Here is a 21,233-nt window from a genome sequence, read left to right on the forward strand (position 1 = left end):
ATCCTGTGACCTCTTGTCATCATTTCATTTTCTTGTTTTTCTTCCATCTCTCAGGTCCCTCTTTTTTTTTAATTTTTTTTAAAGATTTTATTTATTTATCTGACAGACAGAGACCATAGGCAGGCAGAGAGGCAGGCAGAGAGAGGAAGTGAAGCAGGCTCCCTGCTGAGCAGAGAGCCCGATGCGGGGCTCGATCCCAGGACCCCGGGATCATGACCCGAGCCGAAGGCAGAGGCTTCAACCCACCGAGCCACCCAGGCGCCCCTCTCAGGTCCCTCTTTAAAGGCTCTTCGTTGGCTGAAACTCAAGGAACTTCCCCTTTAGAGGTTGAGGCCCCTGATTAGAGGCCCCTAAGGAATAAAATCTAAAAATACATTATCTCTAATTGTAAAATATAGGGCATTGGCAGATTAATTAGGGAGGAATATGGGGATAGCATTGACCATGACCACCTCAGCCAGCATATTGCTCCCAAAGAGCAGATGCTCATTCCCCTAACCTTAGAAGAGGAGAACCCTTTTCCCTTCACTGTTGGGTCTCAAGAAAAAGGATAATACTGTTTCAGAAGATCTGGAAATCCCTTCATTACAGGTACCCTTGCTGGATACTTTTTCATCTCTTCCGTGTCTCTTACACACTTTCCCCCAGTTGCACCTGTTCCCCTTTTTCATCCACATGGTACTTTGCAGCCTGTAGCATTCCCAGTGAAGCAGTGCAAAGATCTGATGGGTATTTAAAGATCACTTAGGCTTCCCCCAGGAGCCAGCTCTCTCCTGAAGAGATTCAATGGAAATAAGTCATATTTGCCCAGGTCTTCTAGTCCCAAGGTCTGCTTTAAATTGACTACCAAAATTCATTCTCCTACTCTGTCCCCTAGGAGCACAAAACAAGATGGTCCACCATTCCATCTATCCAAGAATCTCAGTTACCTAAATGATAATTGATTGAGTTTAAATAAAATGTGTAGCCTTGACTCTTACCAAAGTCTCCCTCTTCTCTCTGCACACACGTGCTTACAGGAAGATAGATGCACATAGAGCCCCACAAAGGTCACTGAGGCTCTTGAGCCCAGGACACATGTGATGGACAAACTCAGCAAAAACCCTCAATTATTTGTTGTTACTGAAAATCCCTACGTTTGGCTTTTTCTTTCACAATGTTTTGAACTGCCTGAGTGAGCCAAATTCTCCCTTTCCAGTTATCAGAACTCAGCAGGTTTAGTAAAATTGCTCCTAAATAGGATGCTGTCTGGTCAAGGGGACTCACAGAACTTTCATGTAGAAGCAGGTGGACCAGGATATCTCAAGTGTGGAATGAAAATCCTTTGAAACATGGACCGATGAGGTTAAACATGAATGTGGTTTACAATCTGCTAATTATGCCCAGAATTCCAAGGAACTGGAGGGAGAAATCTTTCTGAAGATTCTGTGGATCCTGTAGATTTCTCTGCATAAGCAAAGTGAAAGGGAGAGTTGAAGTAAGAATCTAGGTATTGAGCCATTCTCTGCTCCAACCTCCACCCCTTTTGTTGAGTGAAAGACTGTTTAGGAAAGAACTCTAATTAATGAAATTGGCCATTTTGCTAATCAGACCACCAGAAAATTACTAGCACCAGGCTAAACACTCTTTCTAGGGAAAGTAAAAAAATGCTACTGATAGTGTTCTTCTAAGGATAACTACAAAAATATTGTCAATACCCCTCAAAGCTAGCAGTTTTAACTACAGAAGTCAGGTAATCCTAAATTACTGTTCCATAGCAACTACAATTCAGTTAACTCTGCAAGGCTTGTCATAGATGAGGACAATACCTCTGTGTTGTTGTGGCCAGGAGAAGTAAAATTATTTTATTTATATCCAAGCTGTGGAAATCTGTATCTCATAGTTTTCTTTCCTTTTTTTATTTCATTTTATTTTATTACTTTTCAGTGTTCGAAAACTCATTGTTTATGTACCACACCCACTGCTCCATGCAATACATGCCCTCCATAATACCCACCACCAGGCTCACCCAAGCCCCTTCCCCTTTCCCTCCCAAACCCTCAGTTTGTTTCTCAGAGTCTACAGTCTCTCATGGTTCATTTCCCCCTCCGATTTCCCCCAACTCACTTCTCTCCAACTCCCACTGTCCTCCGTGTGAAACCATATGATAATTGACTCTCTTTGCTTGACTTATTTCACTCAGCATAATCTCTTCCAGTCCCATCCACATTGATATAAAAGTTGGGTATTCATCCTTTCTGATGGCTGTGTAATTTTCCATTGTATATATGGACCACATCTTCTTTATCCATTCGTCTGTTGAAGGGCATCTTGGTTCTTTCCACAGTTTGGCAACTGTGGCCATTGCTGCTATGAACATTGGGGTACAGATGGCCCTTGTTTTCACTACATCTGTATCTTTGGGGTAAATACCCAGTAGTGCAATTGCAGGGTCATAGGGTAGCTCTATTTTTAATTTTTTGAGGAAACTCCATACTGTTTTCCAAAGTGGCTGCACCAACTTGCATTCCCACCAACAGTGTAAGAGGGTTTCCCCTTTTTCCACATCCTCTCCAACACATGTTGTTTACTGTCTTGTTAATTTTGGCCATTCTAACTCGTGTAAGGTGGTATCTCAATGTGCTTTTGATTTGAATCTCCTTGATGGCTAGTGATGATGAACGTTTTTTCATGTGTCTGTTAGCCATTTGTATGTCTTTTGAGAAGTGTCTGTTCATGTCTTCTGACTCTTTTTTGACGTGATTATCTGTTTTGTGTGTGTTGAGTTTGAGGAGTTCTTTATAGATCTTGGATATCAGCCCTTTATCTGTAGCGTCATTTGCAAATATCTTCTCCCATTCCGTGGGTTGCCTCTTTGTTTTGTTGACTGCTTCCTTGGCTGTGTAGAAGCTTTTGATCTTGATGAAGTCCCAAAAGTTCAATTTCTCTTTTGTTTCCTTTGCCTTTGGAGTCGTATCTTGAAAAAAGTTGCTGTGGCCAATGTCTAAAAGGTTACTGCCTAGGTTCTCCTCTAGGATTTTGATAGATTCCTGCCTCACGTTGAGGTCTTTTATCCATTTCAAGTTTATCTTTGTGTATGGGGTAAGAGAATGGTCAAGTTTCACTCTTCTAGAAATAGCTGTCCAATTTTCCTAGCACCATTTATTGAAGAGACTGTCTTTTTTCCACCAGATTTTTTTTTCCTGCTTTGTCGAAGATTATTTGACCATAGAGTTGAGGGTCCATATCTGGGCTCTCTACTCTGTTCCACTGGTCTATGTGTCTGTTTTTGTGCCAGTCCCATGCTGTCTTGGTGATCACAACTTTGTAGTAAAGCTTGAAATCAGGCAACATGATGTCCCCAGTTTTGTTTTTCTTTTTCAACATGCAATTCGGGGTCTTAGCAAAGGTAGTCCTAAGGGGAAATACATAGCCATCCAAGCCTCCCTCAAAAAAATTGAAAAATCCAGAATACACCAGTTCTCTTTACACCTTAAAGAACTGGAGAATCAACAACAAATTAAGCCAACCCCACATACAAGAAGGGAAATAATCAAGATTAGAGCAGAGATCAATGAGATAGAAACTAGAGACACAGTAGAACACATCAACGAAACTAGAAGCTGGTTTTTTTGAAAGAATCAATGAGATCGATAAACCATTGGCCAAACTAATCCAAAAGAAAAGAGGGAGGACCCAAATTAATAAAATTATGAATAAAAAGGGAGAGATCATGACCAACACCAAGGAAATAGAAACAATCATCAGAAATTATTGTCAATAGTTATATGCCAATAAGTTAAACAACCTAGATGAAATGGATGCATTCCTGGAAACCTACAAACTTCCAAAACTGAATCAGGGAAAAATTGACAACCTGAATAGACCAATATCTAGTAATGAGATTGATGCAGTGATCAAAAATCTTCCAAAAAAACAAGAGCCCAGGACCTGTCAGATTCCCTGGAGAATTCTACCAAATATTTAAAGAAGAAATAATACCTAGTCTCCTGAAGCTCTTTCAAAAAATAGAAACAGAAGGAAAACTTCCAGACTCTTTTTATGAAGCCAACATTATCCTGATCCCCAAACCAGGCAAAGACCCCACCAAAAAGGAGAATTTCAGACCAATATCCCTGATGAATATGGATGCCAAGATTCTCAACAAGATCCTAGCTAATAGGATCTAACAGTACATTAAAAAAGATTATCCACCATGACCAGGTGGGATTTATCCCTGAGATGCAGGGGTGGTTCAACATTTGTAAATCAGTCAGTGTGATAGAACAGATCAATTAAGAGAAGAGAGAAGAACCACATGGTCCTCTCAATTGATGTAGAAAAAGCTTTTGACAAGATACAGCATCCGTTCCTGATTAAAATGATTCAAAGTATAGGGATAGAGGGAACATTCCTCAACTTCATAAAATCTATCTATGAAAAACCCAAAGTGAATATCATCCTCAATGGGGAAAAACTGACAGCCTTCCCTTTGAGATCAGGAAAATGACAAGGATGCCCATTCTCGCCACTGTTGTTCTAGTTTTCTTTTTGGAAATGTGGTCATTAGAGACTGACAGAAGTCCTACTGAACCACTGAAAATACACATTTTGATACATGGGTGAACTTTCACACAGCTCAGAACTTTACATTCCTAAGATCGTAATGGCCTCCAGAAGAGTAAATATTGAAAATCCTCTGTTCCTCCCTAAGGAACATCCAAAATTTTGAGATTTTGAGCAATATAATCCCAGCAGTCAGAGTACCAGGACAAATAATAGGAAATGGTATACTCCAAAATGGAAAATATATCCTCATTTAAATATTCATGAGACCTATTCTATTATGCTGATGATTGAATTTGTTGTTTTATTGAAATGCTCTAAGGATCTTGGTTTGAGCTGAAGCTTTTTATCTCAGAAAAAAAATCCTTTAATGAGAAATAACAAGAATAAGGTGCTCATGTCAGTAAAAATTTTAGAAAATTTGTCAAATGTCAGAACATGTTAATGAAGTGGAATGACAAAAACTAGTCACTTCCCCCTACTTTAGTCACTTTTCTTCAACATAGTATTGGAAATCCTAGCCACAGGAATTAGGCAAGAAAAATAAATAAAAGGCATCCAAAATGAAAAGGAAGAAATAGAACTGTCAGTATTCGCAGATCACAGATGATGTGATACTATATTAAAAACTCTAAAGACTTCACCAAAAAACTATCAATGAATTCAGTAAAGTTGAGGACACAAAATCAATATACAGAAATCTGTTGCTTTTCTATATACTAATAATGAAATAGCAGAAAGAGGAATTAAGAAAATAATTCCATTTACAACTGCACCAAAAAGAATAAAATACTTGGGAATAAATTTAACCAAGGAGGTGAAACACCTGTACTCTGAAAACTATAAGACATTGATGAAGGAAATTGAAGATGACATGAATCAGTGGAAAGCGATACTGTTTTCATGGATTGGAATAATTAATATTATTAAAGTATTCATACTACCTCAAGCAATCTACAGATTTGGTGCAATCTCTATCAGAATACCAATGACATTTTTCACAGAACTAGAACAAATAATTCTAAAATTCTTATGGAACCACAAAAGACCCTGAATAACCAAAGTGATCTGGAGAAAGAGCATAATAAATGGAGGTATCCCAGCCCCAGATTTCAAACTATAGCACAAAGCTGTTGTAGACAAAACAGGATGGTACTGACACAAAACCAGACACGTAGATCAGTGGAAAAGAATGGGGAGCCCAGAAATAAGCCCACACTTAATATGGTCAGTTAATCTATGACAAAGGAGGCAAGAGCATACCATGGGGAAAAGACAGTCTCTTCAATTAGTGGTGCTGGGAAAACTGGACAGCCACATGCAAAAGAATGAAACTGGACCACTTCCTCACACGCTACACAAAAATAAATTCAAAATGGATTAAAGACCTAGATGTTAGACCTGATGCCATAAAACTCCTTGGAGAAAACAAAAGTACTGAACTCTGACATTAGTGGTAGCAATGGATTTCGGATTTGGCTCCTGAGGAAAGGATAGCAAAAGCAAAAATAAACAAGTGGGACTATGTCAAACTAAAAAGGTTTGCACAGTGAAGGAAACCATCAATAAAATGAGAAGCAACCTACTGAATGGGAGATTTTCACAAATGATGTATCAAACAAGGGGTTCATCCCCAAAATATATTAAAAAAAAACTCATGGAACGCACTATCAAAAAATATCTGATTAAAAAATGGGTGGAGGTCTTGAATACAGTAATTTTCTAAAGAAATACAGACTTCCAACAGGCATATGAAAAGATGCTCGGCATTACTAGCCACGAATAAAATGCAAACCAAATCCACCAGATATCACCTCACACCTGTCAAAATGTCTATTATCAAAAAAAAAAAAAAAAAAAACAAGAAATAAGAGGTGTTGGCAAGGATGTGGATATAAAGGGAACCCTTGTGTGCTGTTGATGGGAATATAAATTGGTGTAGCCACTGTGGAAAACAGTATGGCGTTTCCTCAAAAAATTAAAAATAGAACTGTCATATGATCCAGCAACTTCCCTTCTAGGTATCTATCCAAAGGAAATGAAGACAGTAATTTCCAAAAAGACACATTCACCCCTATGTTCATCAAAACGTTATTTACAATAGCCAAGATGTGGAGTGAATCGTTGTTTAGGATATTCAAAATACAACCAGAAGATTGAGTAGCGTCCAAATTCTCAAAAACTGGACATCTCCTCACTGAGCCATCCCTCTCCTGTCCCAGTCCATCAGGCCCTTAAAGAGTTTGATAGAGCACAAACCCTTGATTGAAAGGGAAAATAAAGAAACCCACAATATGGTAGTGAAGGACTCATGGACACACCTTCATGGCAGCCAGAAGTAGTGTGTAAGAAAGGAACATTGCATGCGAAAGGAAGGCATCGGCTCACGCTCAGAGAAAATGGAACGTAAGGAACAGAAACAGATTCCTCAAAATGGCTTAATTAGAGCATAACTTACACACTCAGAATTAATGAGAGTATAAATGTATTTTTAAATAGCTTAAAGACGAGGCACGTGGGTGGTTCAGTGGGTTAAAGCCTCTGCCTTCAGCTCAGGTTGTGATCCCGGGGTCCTGGCATCGAGCCCCTCATCGGGCTCTCTGCTCAGCGGGGAGCCTGCTTCCTCTCTCTCTCTCTCTGCCTGCCTCTCTGCCTACTTGTGATCTCTGTCAAGTAAATAAATAAAATCTTTAATAAATAAATAAATAAATAAATAGCTTAAAGACAAGGTGATAAAACTTTGGTGGGAGTGAAATGCAAGAGAAGTTGAAGGTCTAACAAATGAAGAACAAAAATGACATCCATACAGAAATGATACGTAGATTAGGTGAATGTATAAGAGATCCTGTTGGAAATCTGTTCACTCACAGTAGAGAACCGTATTCATGTGATCACAGTAAATACAGATGAAGACAAAGAAATTGAAGGCAGAGAGAGCATGTAGAAGATAAGAAGACACTCAAACATCACACGATCTGAAGATAATAATTGGAGTCCCTGAAGAGAGATTCTAACAAATGGAACAGAGGTATCTTGAAAGATAAAAGAAAAATTTTCCTAGAAATGAATGAGGGCCAAGCCTACTCCAGCAGATATAATATAGAATGCTCAAAACCCAAACACATCATGGCTAAGCTGTTAAACCCCAAGGATAAAGAAATAATTCTTCAGGTGTCAAACTAGAAAAAGCCAATTTTCTGCAAGAGAGAGAAAAAAAAAAACAAAAAAACCAGCTGGCTTCAGATTTCTCTGTTGGTACATTTAGTGCCGGGTTATCTGAAAATGGATGAAGAATGTTACCCAAGGAGGTTCCATTCAGCACAGATGCTGTTAAAATAGAAAGACGACAGGGAGACGTGTCCAGACCTAAAGAACTAAAAGCAACTTTGAGATCTTTTTGAAAAAAAAGAATTGATAATGAGGTTCGGCCAATAAAAAATCTCAGAATAATCCAGAAATGGAGAAATCATGGTAAAATGACTGGTAAGAACCACGAGGTGTATTTAAATGGAGCCCCTGTCCTAGAGTCTGTGGATTCATGTTCCAGCTAGGCTATGAATGCTATTTAATTGATCAAAATAAAAATAATAACTCAAAAATATGGAAGATAGGATATCAGAAATAGGAAAAAACATAGGAATGTACTTATATTCTTATCTTTGCCAGTAAGGAGCCAATCAATACTGTCTAAAATACTGTCTAAAATGATACCATGTAATTTAAAATGCAAATACATAATTATTCCAATCTCTTAATATTATATATATTTACATACTTATATATAAATTTCTATATATATTTTTCCCTTGGAATGATCATTTAGAACTTAATAATTATTATAGTGCAGAAACTTCTAATTTACCAATTCTGTCTCTTTCATCTCTACTATTCAACCATAATTAAAATGTATACTTTTTATTTTAAAAAAGAGTACCTTGGGTATGGTCCCATCTTTTAAAGGTCTCTATGCATATATATCTTAAAAGATGGCACAGTGGTGTTCATCTATTTTTAATAAAGATTATAGATGTGAGACTTTTTTAAACCTTAATATTTGTAACTTTCTGCCTTTAAAAATTATTCTAAATCCTTGTGCTTTGTCTTAAGAAAATAGCTATGTGAATTTTCTTAAGAACTAGAAAAAGGGTGCCAAAATGGTCACTTGTGTGTGATACAAAAATCTGGAATCCTTTTCTTCTTGGTCCTCTTCTGTAACTTTTTAAATTTGAAAAAGTAAAGCATTAATAGTGAAGGTACTGTGTTATTTGAAATACACTCTCCCGCCTGGCTCCTTTCTGGGGGGGGGGTGCTCAGTCCAGGTAGTGCTAAAATCTCTAGATCTGTCTTAATAATTGGAGAAGCCACTGGCTCACAGTGAACACAGGTGTCTGGGGACGATTTAAGGGACAACTTCCTTTCCAGCAGAAGGCATAGAAGAGGTTTGGGCACACTGCAAACAGAGACAGGAGAAGTACCCTTTGAAAATAATTGCGATTGGGGCTCAGACCTTTTTCGGCAGCTTTATTGAGAGGTCATTCCCGCAGAATAACATTCACTCTTTTAAGGTGAACAGTTCAGTGGTATTTTAGTAGATGCCCCAAGCTGTAAAACCATCAGCAGTCTCTGCTTCCCACCTCACCCCCAAAAGAAACCTCGTACTCCATTCCTCTCTCCCACCAGCCCCAGGCAAGCACAAGTGTCCTTTCTGTCTCTGTAGATTTGCTTATTCTGGACATTTCATATCAATGGACTCATACACATGTGGTTTTTTTTGACCGGCTTCCTTCACTCAGCATGTTTTCAAGGGTCACCCGCACGGTGGCACGTATCAGCACTTCGCCTCTTTTTAATGCCACGTAACATCCCATTGTATGGATATATCACATTTTGTTTGTCCGTTCATCCCGTGATGAACAATCTGGTTGTTTCTCCATCTCAACTATCGTGAATAATGCTACCGCAAATATCCAGTAGCAAGGCTTTGTGTGGACGTCGGTTTTCAGTTTGGGGTGTGTACCTAGGGAGAGATTTGCTGGATCATATGGTCATTCTTTGTTCTGAAGCTCAAACGTCTAAACTTCCTTCGTCTCCTTTGTTCCCAGGCGGAGATGGTGCACAGCGCCTTCCAGGCCCAGCGGGCGTTCCTTCTGATGGCTTCGCAGTTCCAACAACCCCAAGAGGTAAGAGTGTATGTGGAGAGGCAGGGCTGCCTAGAGAACAGGCAGTAGTGAGAGACAGACAACAAGGAGGGAGCAGAACCATTTCACGCCCGAGATGAGTTCTATAGCACGTAGATACGTTTCTAATCGAGGTCATGGTGTGGAACATTCCTTCTGCTTCGTCATCTTATTGTGGTCAAATTCCTACTGTAATATCACCTGTTTAAAAGGTCAATTCATTTATGTCATCTGCAGCCCATTATTTTTCTTTTATTGAAATATAGTTGACATATACGGTGTTATATTGGTTTCACGTGTAGGACCCGGTGAATCGACAGTTCTATGCATTACGCAGTGATCACCACGATTAAGTGTAGTTTCCCTCTGGCACCGTGATAAAGAAGATGTGATGAGATAGATAATTGGATGGATGGATGGGTGGATGGACGGACGGACAGACAGACACCGTGGAGTACTAGCCATAAAAGAGAATGTAGCCTGTTCTTTTTACTAGTCTCACAACCATTTTATAACCAAGGAAGTATTTACTACTTTTTAGTTCACATTTTGTGCTATTTTGTCATCAAAACTTATTCACATCTCTCATTATCTGTAAACTGCATGTATGGATTTGGTTAGCTACTATTTCGTAGAGTGGATAGGCTAAGCCAGTGCTTCTTAAATGTATTGTGCATGTGGGTCATCTAGAGAGAGTCCGTGCAGTTTCTAACAACTTTTAACCTACTATCATATTGCCACATAAGGCCCAGAGTAAACTTTAATATAAACATAGTGGTGGATATTAAGAGCAAAGTGGTGGTTGGCAGGGGTCCTTCCCATTCCCCAGGCCATTATAAACTTCCCACTTTCTAAACCCAGTGCCCCCCACTCCCCACCTGGCCCAAACTACAGACATCACATTGTGTAAATAACCCCATCATGCTCTCTACCAAGGCTTCATGATAACAATATTTTGACATTGCCGATAGGGTTGTAAATGAAATTATCCATTAAGAAGTAGATCTATGACCAGTATACATTGCTAAATAAGAAAAAAAAAGAATTCTTGTTTTGACTAAATATTCTGATTCTGAAGTTTGGTGACAAACTATCTGAATGATAATTGGAGTCCCCAGAAATTGCAGTTACATTTGTTACGATGCAATGGAGAAATTAAGTTTGCTCATCAGCTGACCTTGAGATGGGGAGATTATCCTGGATTATTGGTGTGGGCTTTATGTAATCGTAAGGGTCCTGCTCTGTGGAGTAGAACCAGGAGAAGAGTCAGAGTCAGAAATCTGACGTCATGCTGCAGGCTTCGGAGATGGAGGGAGGGTCCACAAGGCAAGGAATAAGGAAACTGTAGAAGCTAGAAAAAGCAAGGAAAGACATTCACCTGTAGAACCCCTCAAAGGAATGCAGTCTTGTTGACCCCTTGATTTGAGACCCATTTTGGACCTCTGTCTTTCAGAACCGGAAAATCATATACTTGTGTTGTTACAAAGCCACTACATCTGTGGTTAATTTCTTGCACCATAACAGAAACTATAAGCCCCAGGGAAATACCGCAGCATTCTCACTGGGATGGCAAACACCGAAAAGTCTGACAATGTCATATGTTAAGAATGGGGAAGACGGGAGGTGTCATGCTATGCTGGTGATGGGCGATAAATTAGTACATCTTCTTTGGGAAAAAAAATTAGTGGGAAAGAAAAAGATAGTTGGATATTTATTATAATATAATAGCTTAAGTTGACTAGCTCCCTTTAAATTCTGAAACAAACTCCCGAAATGAAAAAGTTTTGCTGAGGATCTTGAGAAACTAGGGCTTTGACTTTCAGGGGAGGATGGGGGCAAGACCCGAGACCCCCAGCCCTCCCTGGAACAGCTGTCGTACAGTGGAATCACCCAGAACATTTTTTTAAAATAGCAGCTCATGGATCTCACTTCAGAAGGGTCTGGTTTGATTGGTCTGAGGCGTGATCTTGGCCTTGAGGGTTTTGTGGGCTTCTCGGGAAATTCATACTTGCAGCCAGAGCTTCCGTGGATCTGTCACTTCCCTCGTGTGACATGGGGAGTCAGCACGCAGCCCCGGCAGGCAGCTTTGTAAGGATGGTGAGATCGTGTGCTCTGCTATGGCTTCTTTTCCCTCCCTGGCCTTCTCAATCCCTGCTTTTTCTTCCCCCTTTGCAAAAGAGAACAGTGAAACTGGAAAAATCACAATGTAGTGCATTCTAGGTACAGCCCTAGCGCAGCTTTCCTGTGATTAAAATGGGAGACATGACTTCAGTGCATCACTGGGAGTCTTAGACGGAGGGGAGAACTGTGACTTTCCTTGCTGATGGCCTGCCCACTCTTTTCTAGAGAGACCTCTCCATTGGCCTTGCAGACCTTGCACCTAGAAGTCACTCATTAGGGGCTCCTGGGTGGCTCAGCGGGTTAAAGCCTCTGCCTTCGCCTCAGGTCATGATCCCGGGATCCTGGGATCGAGCCCCACATCGGGCTCTCTGCACTGCGGAGAGCCTGCTTCCTCCTCTCTCTCTCCCTGCTTGTGATCTCTGTCTGTCAAATAAATAAATAAAATCTTTAAAAAAAAAAAAAAAGTCACTCATTAAATATTGGGTGAATGAGGACACGTGAGCACACAAATGAATGCAGTAGAATCGTGGCTTCCCCAAACGAGCTGTAGTTGGGGACACGTGTGGCTGTACAGATTCCTGGGTGTAGCCACTGTAGTTCCCCCTTCTTACGCTACTGCTTTCTTGGTAAAAGGGGGCTCGCACCCAGGAAGTGTTTTCTATAGCACTCACCACAGTGCTCCAGCAGGCCCAGGGTGGCACAATGCGAAGCCATTTTTGGATGTCCACCTCCATTTCTGTCCCCTACATCTTTTTTTTAATAATTTTTTTATTTTATTTATTTTATTATTTTATTTTTTATAAGCATATAATGTATTATTAGCCCTTAGGCTAATTAGGGGTACACGTCTGTGAATCACCAGGTTTACACACTTCACAGCACTCACCATAGCACATACCCTCCCCAATGTCCATAACCCAACCACCCTCTCCCTCCCCATCTCCCCCTGGCAACCCTCTGTTTTGTGAGATTAAGAATCTCTTATGGGGCGCCTGGGTGGCTCAGTGGTTAAAGCCTCTGCCTTCGGCTCGGGTCATGATCCCGGGGTCCTGGGATCGAGCCTCACATCGGGCTCTCTGCTCAGCAGGGAGCCTGCCTCCTCCTCCTCTCTCTCTCTGCCTGCCTCTCTGCCTACTCGTGATCTGTCAAATAAATAAAAATCTTAAAAATAAATAAATAAATAAATAAATAAATAAAAAACAATGAGGTCAAAAAAAAAAAAAAAAAAGAATCTCTTATGATTTGTCTCCCTCCCGATCCCTTCTTGTTTCATTTATTCTTTTCCTACCCCCCAAGCCCCCCACGTTGCATCTCCACTTCCTGATATCAGGGAGATCATATGATAATTGTCTTTCTCTGACTGACTTATTTTGCTCTAGTTCCATCCACGTCATCGCAAATGGCAAGATTTCATTTCTTTTGATGGCTGCATAGTATTCCACTGTATATATGGACCACATCTTCTTTATCCACTCATCTGTTGGTGGACATCTAGGTTCTCTCCATAGTTTGGCTATTGTGGTCTCCTGCATCTTTATCCACAGCACTGCCCTAGCACGTCCACTAGACACAAAAGCAGACTGGAGAGGTCAGCAGTGGTGACTATCATAGTCCACAGCCAGGCCTGGATTTTCCCCATGTGCGTTCTAGAAGATACAGCATAAAGGAAATCACTGTGAACAGGTGGAATTTCTCATAGCAATGATGTGATACCCATCCACATCTTCCTCCCTTCCTTCTTTTAGGAGAATAATAACTCCTGTAATTTTAATTCTCTGGTTTGTGGCAGTAGCTCCCAAACGTTAGTGTGTATGAGAATCACATCTGGGGTTGTTAAAACACAGATTTCTGGGCCCCTTTCGTAGGTTCTGATTCAGGAGCTCTTGGTTGAGACCCAAGCATCCGCATTTCTTTAAAAAGTTCCTATGTGATGGTGACGTACCTGTCCAGGGACCACACACCTGAGAAACCTGTGGAAGGTGGGTTGCACTCAGTTACCTCCTCTAGCTCAAATTTATTTTAGATGCTTCAGGCTCTCATTTCCAGTTGTCTCTTGGTCACTAATTCTCAAACTTTAATCTTCCTTGGAATTACCTGAAGGTCTTGTTGAAGGGCAAAGTCTGGTTTAGTAGATCTGGGGTAGGACCTGAGAGTCCGCATTTCTAGCCAGCTCCTAGGTAATGGTAATGCTGGTCGTTTGTTGCTAAACTGTGAACAGCAAGAAGGTAGACATCACCACCGGACATCCTCACAAGCACAAAATCCTGTAGTAGTCAAATATCCAACCTTTGCTCTTTCCTCCTGACATTTCCGTATCAAAGCAGGCAGGGTTATGCGACAGTAACAGACATCTTTAAAATCCTAGTGACTCACAACAGCAGTGGCTTATTTCTTACCCCCACTACATGGCTGTTACAAGGTGGCTTACTTTCTACTGGCTGAGTTACTAAGTAATGACTCCTGTATTTATTTCCTTAGAGTTGTAATAGGGATCCAGGAGAAAATGGTAGAGAATGAATCTTTAGTAGGAGCTTCAGGCATCGGGAAGGGAAAATATGTTATTTCATGTATATATATATATTTTTTTTTTAACTACTTTATTGTTTGAGGAAAGAATACTATGGATTCCCTGTAGCATATCTCCAGGGGCATCATAGTTGATTAGTACTATTTTTTTATGTTTATATATGTGTGTATGTATGTGTGTGTATATATATTTTATTGTGTTATGTTAGTCACCATACAGTACATCATTAGTTTTTGATGTAGTGTTCCATGATTCATTGTTTGCATATAACACCAGTGCTCCCTGCAATCCGTGCCCTCCTTAATACCCATCACTGGGCTAACCCATCTCCCAACCCCTCTCCCCTCTAAAACCTCAGTGTGTTTCCTGAAGTTCATAGTCTCTCATGGTTCTTCTCCCCCTCCAATTTCCACCCCCGCCTTCATTTTTCCCTTCCTTCTAATGTCCTCCGTACTATTACTTATGTTCCACAAATAAGTGAAACCATATGATTGACTTTCTCTGCTTGACTTATTTCACTTAGCATAGTCTCCTCCAGTCCCATCCATGTTGATGCAAAAGTTGGGTATTCATCCTTTCTGATGGCTGTGTAATTTTCCATTGTATATATGGACCACATCTTCTTTATCCATTCGTCTGTTGAAGGGCATCTCAGCTCTTTCCACAGTTTGGCTGTTGTGGCCATTGCTGCTATGAACACTGGGGTGCATATGGCCCTTCTTTTCACTACATCTGTATCTTTGGGGTAAATACCCAGTAATGCAATTGCAGGGTCGTAGGGTAGCTCTATTTTTAATTTTTTGAGGAACCTCCACACTGTTTTCCAAAGTGGCTGCACCAGCTTGCATTCCCACCAACAGCGTAAGAGGGTTCCCCTTTCTCCACATCCTCACCAACACTTGTTGTTTCTTGCTTTGTCAATTTCTGCCATTCTAACTGGTGTAAGGTGGTAACTCAGTGCGCTTTTGATTTGAATCTCCCTGATGGCTAGTGATGATGAACATTTTTTCCTGTGTCTATTAGCCAGTTGTATGTCTTCTTTTGAGAAGTGTCTGTTCATGTCTTCTGCCCATTTTTTGACTTGATTATTTGTTTTGTGGGTGTTGAGGTTGACAAGTTCTTTATAGATCTTGTGGCTATCAGCCCTTTGTCTGTAGTGTCATTTGCAAATATCTTCTCCCATTCTTTTTTTGTTGACTGTTTCCTTTGCTGTGCAGAAACTTTTTATCTTGAACAAGTCCCAAAAGTTCATTTTCACTTTTGTTTCCCTTGCCTTTGGAGATGCATCTTGAAAGAAGTTGCTGTGGCTAATGTTGAAGAGGCCTGTGTTCTCATCTAGGAGTTTGATGGATTCCTATCTCCTACTGAGGTCTTTCATCCATTCTGAGTTCATCTTTGTGTATGGTGTCAGAGAATGGTTGATTTCCATTCTTCTGTATGTAGCTGTCCAAGGGAAAATATGTGATTTCTAACTCACAAGCATGAAAAACAAAGTTCAGGGACACGTTAATGACCAGGCCACCAGACCTAGTCGTGGGCCTATTCCCTTACTCACCATACAAAGCCCTGTTCACAGACACCACACGCAAGAAGAACCACCCTGCACAGTCATTTATAGGAGATGTGTGTCAAAATAAAACCTTAGAAGACCTCAATTTGAATTGGGAGATGTGGGGTTTTTTTGGCATTGAAACATCTCACATTACCTGGGAGAGATGTGAAACATGAGCTTTAATCATCTCCACTCTGGGTGACCCCAAAACTCTGCCCTGAACTGAAAATATAATTTCCAGTAGACCAGTGCCTCTGAAGCCATGCATAGGTATCACCCTCAAGGAAGGCTATCACCACAGGCTTGCCAGGAGGTTGCCCTCCCAGCTGTAGGCCTGGTTAACTTGCAGGAGCATTTGGTAAGCAGTGGGGTGGTGAACTGTAGCTGCTGTGGGTAACTACAGTAGGCATTCTTGTTCCCTCCCAGATATACTTTCCTTATTTTCTCCAACATTTCTCATGCTACTAAGACCGGACAATGAAATGTGTGTGTGTGTGTGTGTGTGTGTGTGTGTGTGTGTGTGTGTAAGTGTACTCAAATGGAATTGATGTCCATCAGTACATGGGAAAAAAATTAACTCTTAAGTTTCCAAGGTCAGGGAACATGGCTTATAGTCATTGACTGCCACTATGGATTTTATTCTATTGAAAAGACCAGGAAGTCTGGGTTTTTTGTGCCTCTGGTAGTAAAAGAGAGAGAGAGAATTTCTTCTAATTGCTTTTCTTTTCTATCTCTATTTGGACTTGCACTTTGAAAGGAAATATGTATAGAGCAGGAATCTAGAACTGATGATTTGTCTTTTCATTGTTTATACAGTCTGAAAATTAGAAGGAAAGGGAGATGACTCTTCTGGCCACTGCTCCAGTGAATATACGTGGCCCCACCTTGTGTTCTGCTTAAAGCACTCATTTAATGGATTTTCTTTTTTTTTTTAAGATTGTATTTATTTATTTGAGAGAGAGAGACAGAGTGAGTGAGCATGAGCAGGGGGAGGGGCAGAGGGAAAGGTCCTTGAGGTCACAACCTGAGCCAAAGGCAAACACTTAACCGACTGAGCCAGGCAAGTACCTGTCACTTAACGGATTTTTTTAACACATGAAGAAGGAATCTAATATGTTAATAACTTGTTCATCTTAAACTAAGCAGGAAAGCTTAGTGTAGTAACCTTAGGACTTTAGATAATTACATGGTGTATGACAGATCCAGATTGCTAGTGGGTATAAATATATTTGAGGCTTTCATAAAACGTATTAATTTGTGAGGGTCATCAGCAGTAGAAACTTTGGACGTGGATCTACTCATTAGCAATCTAAATCCAAATGCAAGATAAATTCATCAGCGTCTCCTTAAATTGGAGAATCTACTCTTTCTGAGTGACCACCAGCAAACTAATCTGGTAGAGCCTACATTATGTTTACGCTGAGCCATTCTAACCAAACCAGCGTGTTAAGTTGCCCACCTGAGGGAAGAGAAAGTTAAACTCAGCGCATGTTTCCTTCTCTTTAAAATGCGGGGAGCTTCTGGCTGGCTCCGTTGGTAGAGCATGTGGACTCTTGATCTCAGGGTCATGAGTTCGAGCCCCACATTGGGTGTGGAGCCTACTTAAAAAAAATAAGAAATAAAATGGGGATGATCATTGCTACTTCAGAGAGGAATTGTGAGAATTAAATGAGAAAAAGCATGGGAGTGTCAGGGGACTGAGTAGAAGAATTTGGTGTTAGTCAAGGGAGTCCAACCACTTTAGAAAATAGTCCCCAAATCTCAGAGACATACTATAGTGGACATTTTTTTCTTGCTCATGAGAGGTCTACTCTGGTGGTTTTGGCTGATAGTTTTCTACACGGTCATTCAGGGATCCTAGTTTCTTTTATCTTGTGGTCCCACCTCCTGTAGATCCTCAGCCATTAAATTGGAAAGGAGAAGGCTGGACCATTCCTGGGAAGGTTTGATGGGCTAGGCCTGGAAGGAGCATATGTCACCTCCACCTTCATTCAGTTCCCTGACCATTCCTCGCTCCAAGGGATGCTGGGGAAATGTCATCACCCTGTATGCCAGGAAGGAAGAATTCATAGGTTTGGGGGTTGTCTAGCCAATCAGCCAGCATGAGTAACTTGGTTTGGCTAACATGAAGTCTAGCTCAGTGGGAAAATATTGTCTTCCCAAACACTCATTTGGGTTTTTCCAAATTAATCCCCTAGTAACCATCCAAAGAAGGACAAGTAAACTTTCAGATGTTTTTATTGTATCTGGATATATATAGAGAGAGCTAAAGATGTAGATACATGTACGTAAATATCTTAAAGGTTTTTTTTATTAGACTGATTTCATCCTTTTTCCTCTGTAGTGTTTTACCCTAACTACAAGGTGTCAAATTATGGTCCGATATTCTAAAAGGCCAAACAGAACAGTTATGTGACTTTGATCTCAGAGCATGCCTTGGGTGAATTAGGTGGTGCTGGTGGCAAGTCTGGAAATTATAAAAGAAAAGCAAACGAGTGAACAATGCCAGGCTCACAAGTATTCCCTAAGTCCATGCCCAGAAAATGTCACCACGTTGCTCAATCGAAGTTGCTTGATTTTTCTTGAGAGATTTGACCATGATTAATGCTGCTAAGTTCTATTGTTAGGGGGCATATGACAGATAACATAATGCAATAAAGTAATTCTGGCCCTAATGTAAAATGAATGCCTGCTTTAAAATATTGCTATAAAGCTCCTCCCACCCCGAGGACATTTAGAAATCAAGACATCAAGAAAATATTCTGCTGAGTAACCATTTTTAATATGTGCCAAGCAAGTATTTTCAGTGGACTTTTAATATGCAATTCTACATTTATCTTGAAAATAGAAAAAAAGCCAGAAGAGAAATAAATAAAAGATATAAAAACTTTCTATTCTTTGTATCAAACTCAGCTATGTTTTCATTGAGTAGTGGTGTCTCCCCATGTGACCTGGGTGGAGGAACGCTTTAGAATCTAATCAGCGGCTTACCCTATAGCCTTTTCCAAATTAACTCTATATTCACATTTTATAAATATGCATAAATTTCTGCTCTTTTTGATGTTGCTAAATCGACCGGGTTCTCTCTTCACTACGAACTCAAAGGCGACCATAGGCAATATATGCTTTTAATCTCTGGAGAAGCATGTAGACGTAAGTCCAGCTAAAATCTTCCAACTAAAAACTTCATTGCTTGCTGGTACCCTCCAGGTTGCTTTCTTGTAACCAGCAGCTTTCTGAGTTGCATTTTGTGTTGTAAGTGGAGAAGTGGGGGCAAAAAGAAGCCTTTGCTTTCCGTGTGAGCCTTTCCATGGCAAGAAAATTAACCCGGTAATTAGCACCACTGCCCCTCCCAACCCAGCCAGCACGTGTGAAGTCTGGATATGGATGCCGGTTCACAAGAAATAGAACACCAGGAAAGGAAGGGGAGGAAGAGGTTTGTGTGATATCATCAGGGTCTGCTTGAGGTGACAGCCTGAAGCTACCCAGTCAGTGCTGAATGCCCACAGGAAAGCTAATCATTAGTTATCAGGATGCAGAGAGGAGGATAATCAGAAAGGAGAGTAATTCTGTCATTCTTCTGCCCAGACTGTTTATTTTAGCAACATAAAGCTGTGAATGGGCCTGTGAGTTAGTAGCTTTAAAGGTATTTAGAAACCCAGGACTTTGGAGGCAGAAAGGATTTGCTAAGATCCTGTCCTGTTGGACATCACTCATGGTGACTTTTTTTTTTTAATCTGATAAGGCACATTAGCTCATCTCTCTTTGTGTAAGACATGAATTAGATAATGAATGGCTGCCCAAAGGAAGTGAGGTGGTTATCACACACAGGGGATTTGGGGGATTATCTGAGGGGTAAAGGTTAATAAAGAAGGATAACAGTCCTTTGTTTTATCAACTATTTCATATGAAGTTTGTGCCATTCCAGACTGCCTTGAAGGCAAATTCTCCATCAAGGCCAGAACTCTGTGTATGTCCAGAGAAATGTTTCATTCTCCTTCTGTCCAGTGTTGGGATCACTTTGCATCTTTAATGAAATAGTTACTATTTACCATTCCCCATTGTGAAGCTAAATATTTGATTGCTGGGGCGCCTGGGTGGCTCAGTCCTTAAGTGTCTGCCTTTGGCTCAGGTCATGATCTCAGGGTCCTGGGATCAAGCCCTGCATTGGGCTCCCCGCTCAGCGGGAGGCCTGCTTCTCCCTCCCCCACACCCCCTGCTTGTGTTCCTTCTCTTGCTCTTTCTTTCTGTCAAATAAATAAATAAATATTTGGTTGCTAGTCACCATAAATCTGCTGGGAAAAAAACAAAAACAAAAAACCTTGCAGGCTTTTCTTATAGTACTTGAATCAGAAATTAATTTAAAAAGAAGTGGTTGAGTCATTTGACAGATCCTTTAAAAAGCCACAAGTGTCTCGGCTTGCAGATTTGCCATTGCTCACGGTTTCAGGAGTCTGGGCGGGAGCCCCCTTTGCAAGACCCTGCTTCTGTCAGCATGTCCCAGGCTGTGTGTGTGGACAGAGTGGACAGGGAGAAGGTAACTGCAGCTGGCATTCCAGTCTGGGCACGCCGTCATAAATTACTCTGCAGAGGGCATGGGCCATTACTTTTTATGGTCATGTTCTATATTCGTATGTGCCGGGGGACGGATCACATGATAAAACCATCATTTGATATTAGTGATTATGTGCACTGACGAGCGAGAGGGCTAGATTTAAGCTTCACTGTGCAGTACTTCTAATTTGTGCAGTTGGCTCTTAATTGAAAATGCAGGGGCTTCCCTAAGTACTAACACTGCGGATAATCCAGAATAAAGTTGACGTAGTCGTCCCTGGAAGACAGGGTACCACCCATCCTAGCCGAAATGCCCAGTGCCTTCCAGAGGTTGTAAAACTTAAATTTTGAACATGAGCAAGTCAACCCTGCTGGAAAAATAAGCTAAAAATTCACCGATTTGCATCCTCTAGCCCCTCTCCTAACTTGAGCAAGAGAGCATCTTATGAATGGCAGTTTATTTTGAAGGAGATGCATTTCCCAGACATGGAGAGAGAAAAACACACAGGCTTTTTTCCTTATCTTTCCCACATTGTTTCCCCCGCTTCATACCGGGGTTTGCAGTGGCAAACACCTAGAGAATGTACCTCTTCCAGGGCGCCTGGGGGGCTCATTTGGGTAAGTGTCTGCTTTTGGCTCAGGTCATGATCCCAGGGTCCTGGGATGGAGCCCCGCATCGGGCTCCCCGCTCCACGGGGAGCCTGCTTCCCTCTGTCCCCTCCCCGTACTCATGCTATCTCTCAAATAAATAAAATCT

The 21,233-nt window shown here is 40.9% G+C and overlaps 1 protein-coding gene across 2 annotated transcripts in view; it reads left to right on the forward strand.

Annotated features, from left to right (window-relative positions):
• Window positions 1-21,233, forward strand: part of CAP2 (cyclase associated actin cytoskeleton regulatory protein 2) — a 136,951-nt gene that overhangs the window by 48,565 nt on the left and 67,153 nt on the right. For both annotated transcript variants that reach the window (XM_032861613.1, XM_032861612.1), the window contains exon 4: window positions 9,648-9,725. In XM_032861613.1, coding sequence (XP_032717504.1) covers window positions 9,648-9,725 — 78 coding nt within the window. The remainder of the gene's footprint in view (window positions 1-9,647; window positions 9,726-21,233) is intronic.

The sequence above is a fragment of the Lontra canadensis genome, unplaced genomic scaffold (assembly GCF_010015895.1).
Source record: "Lontra canadensis isolate GAN:19392208 unplaced genomic scaffold, GSC_riverotter_1.0 scaffold21, whole genome shotgun sequence".
NCBI lineage: Eukaryota > Metazoa > Chordata > Mammalia > Carnivora > Mustelidae > Lontra > Lontra canadensis.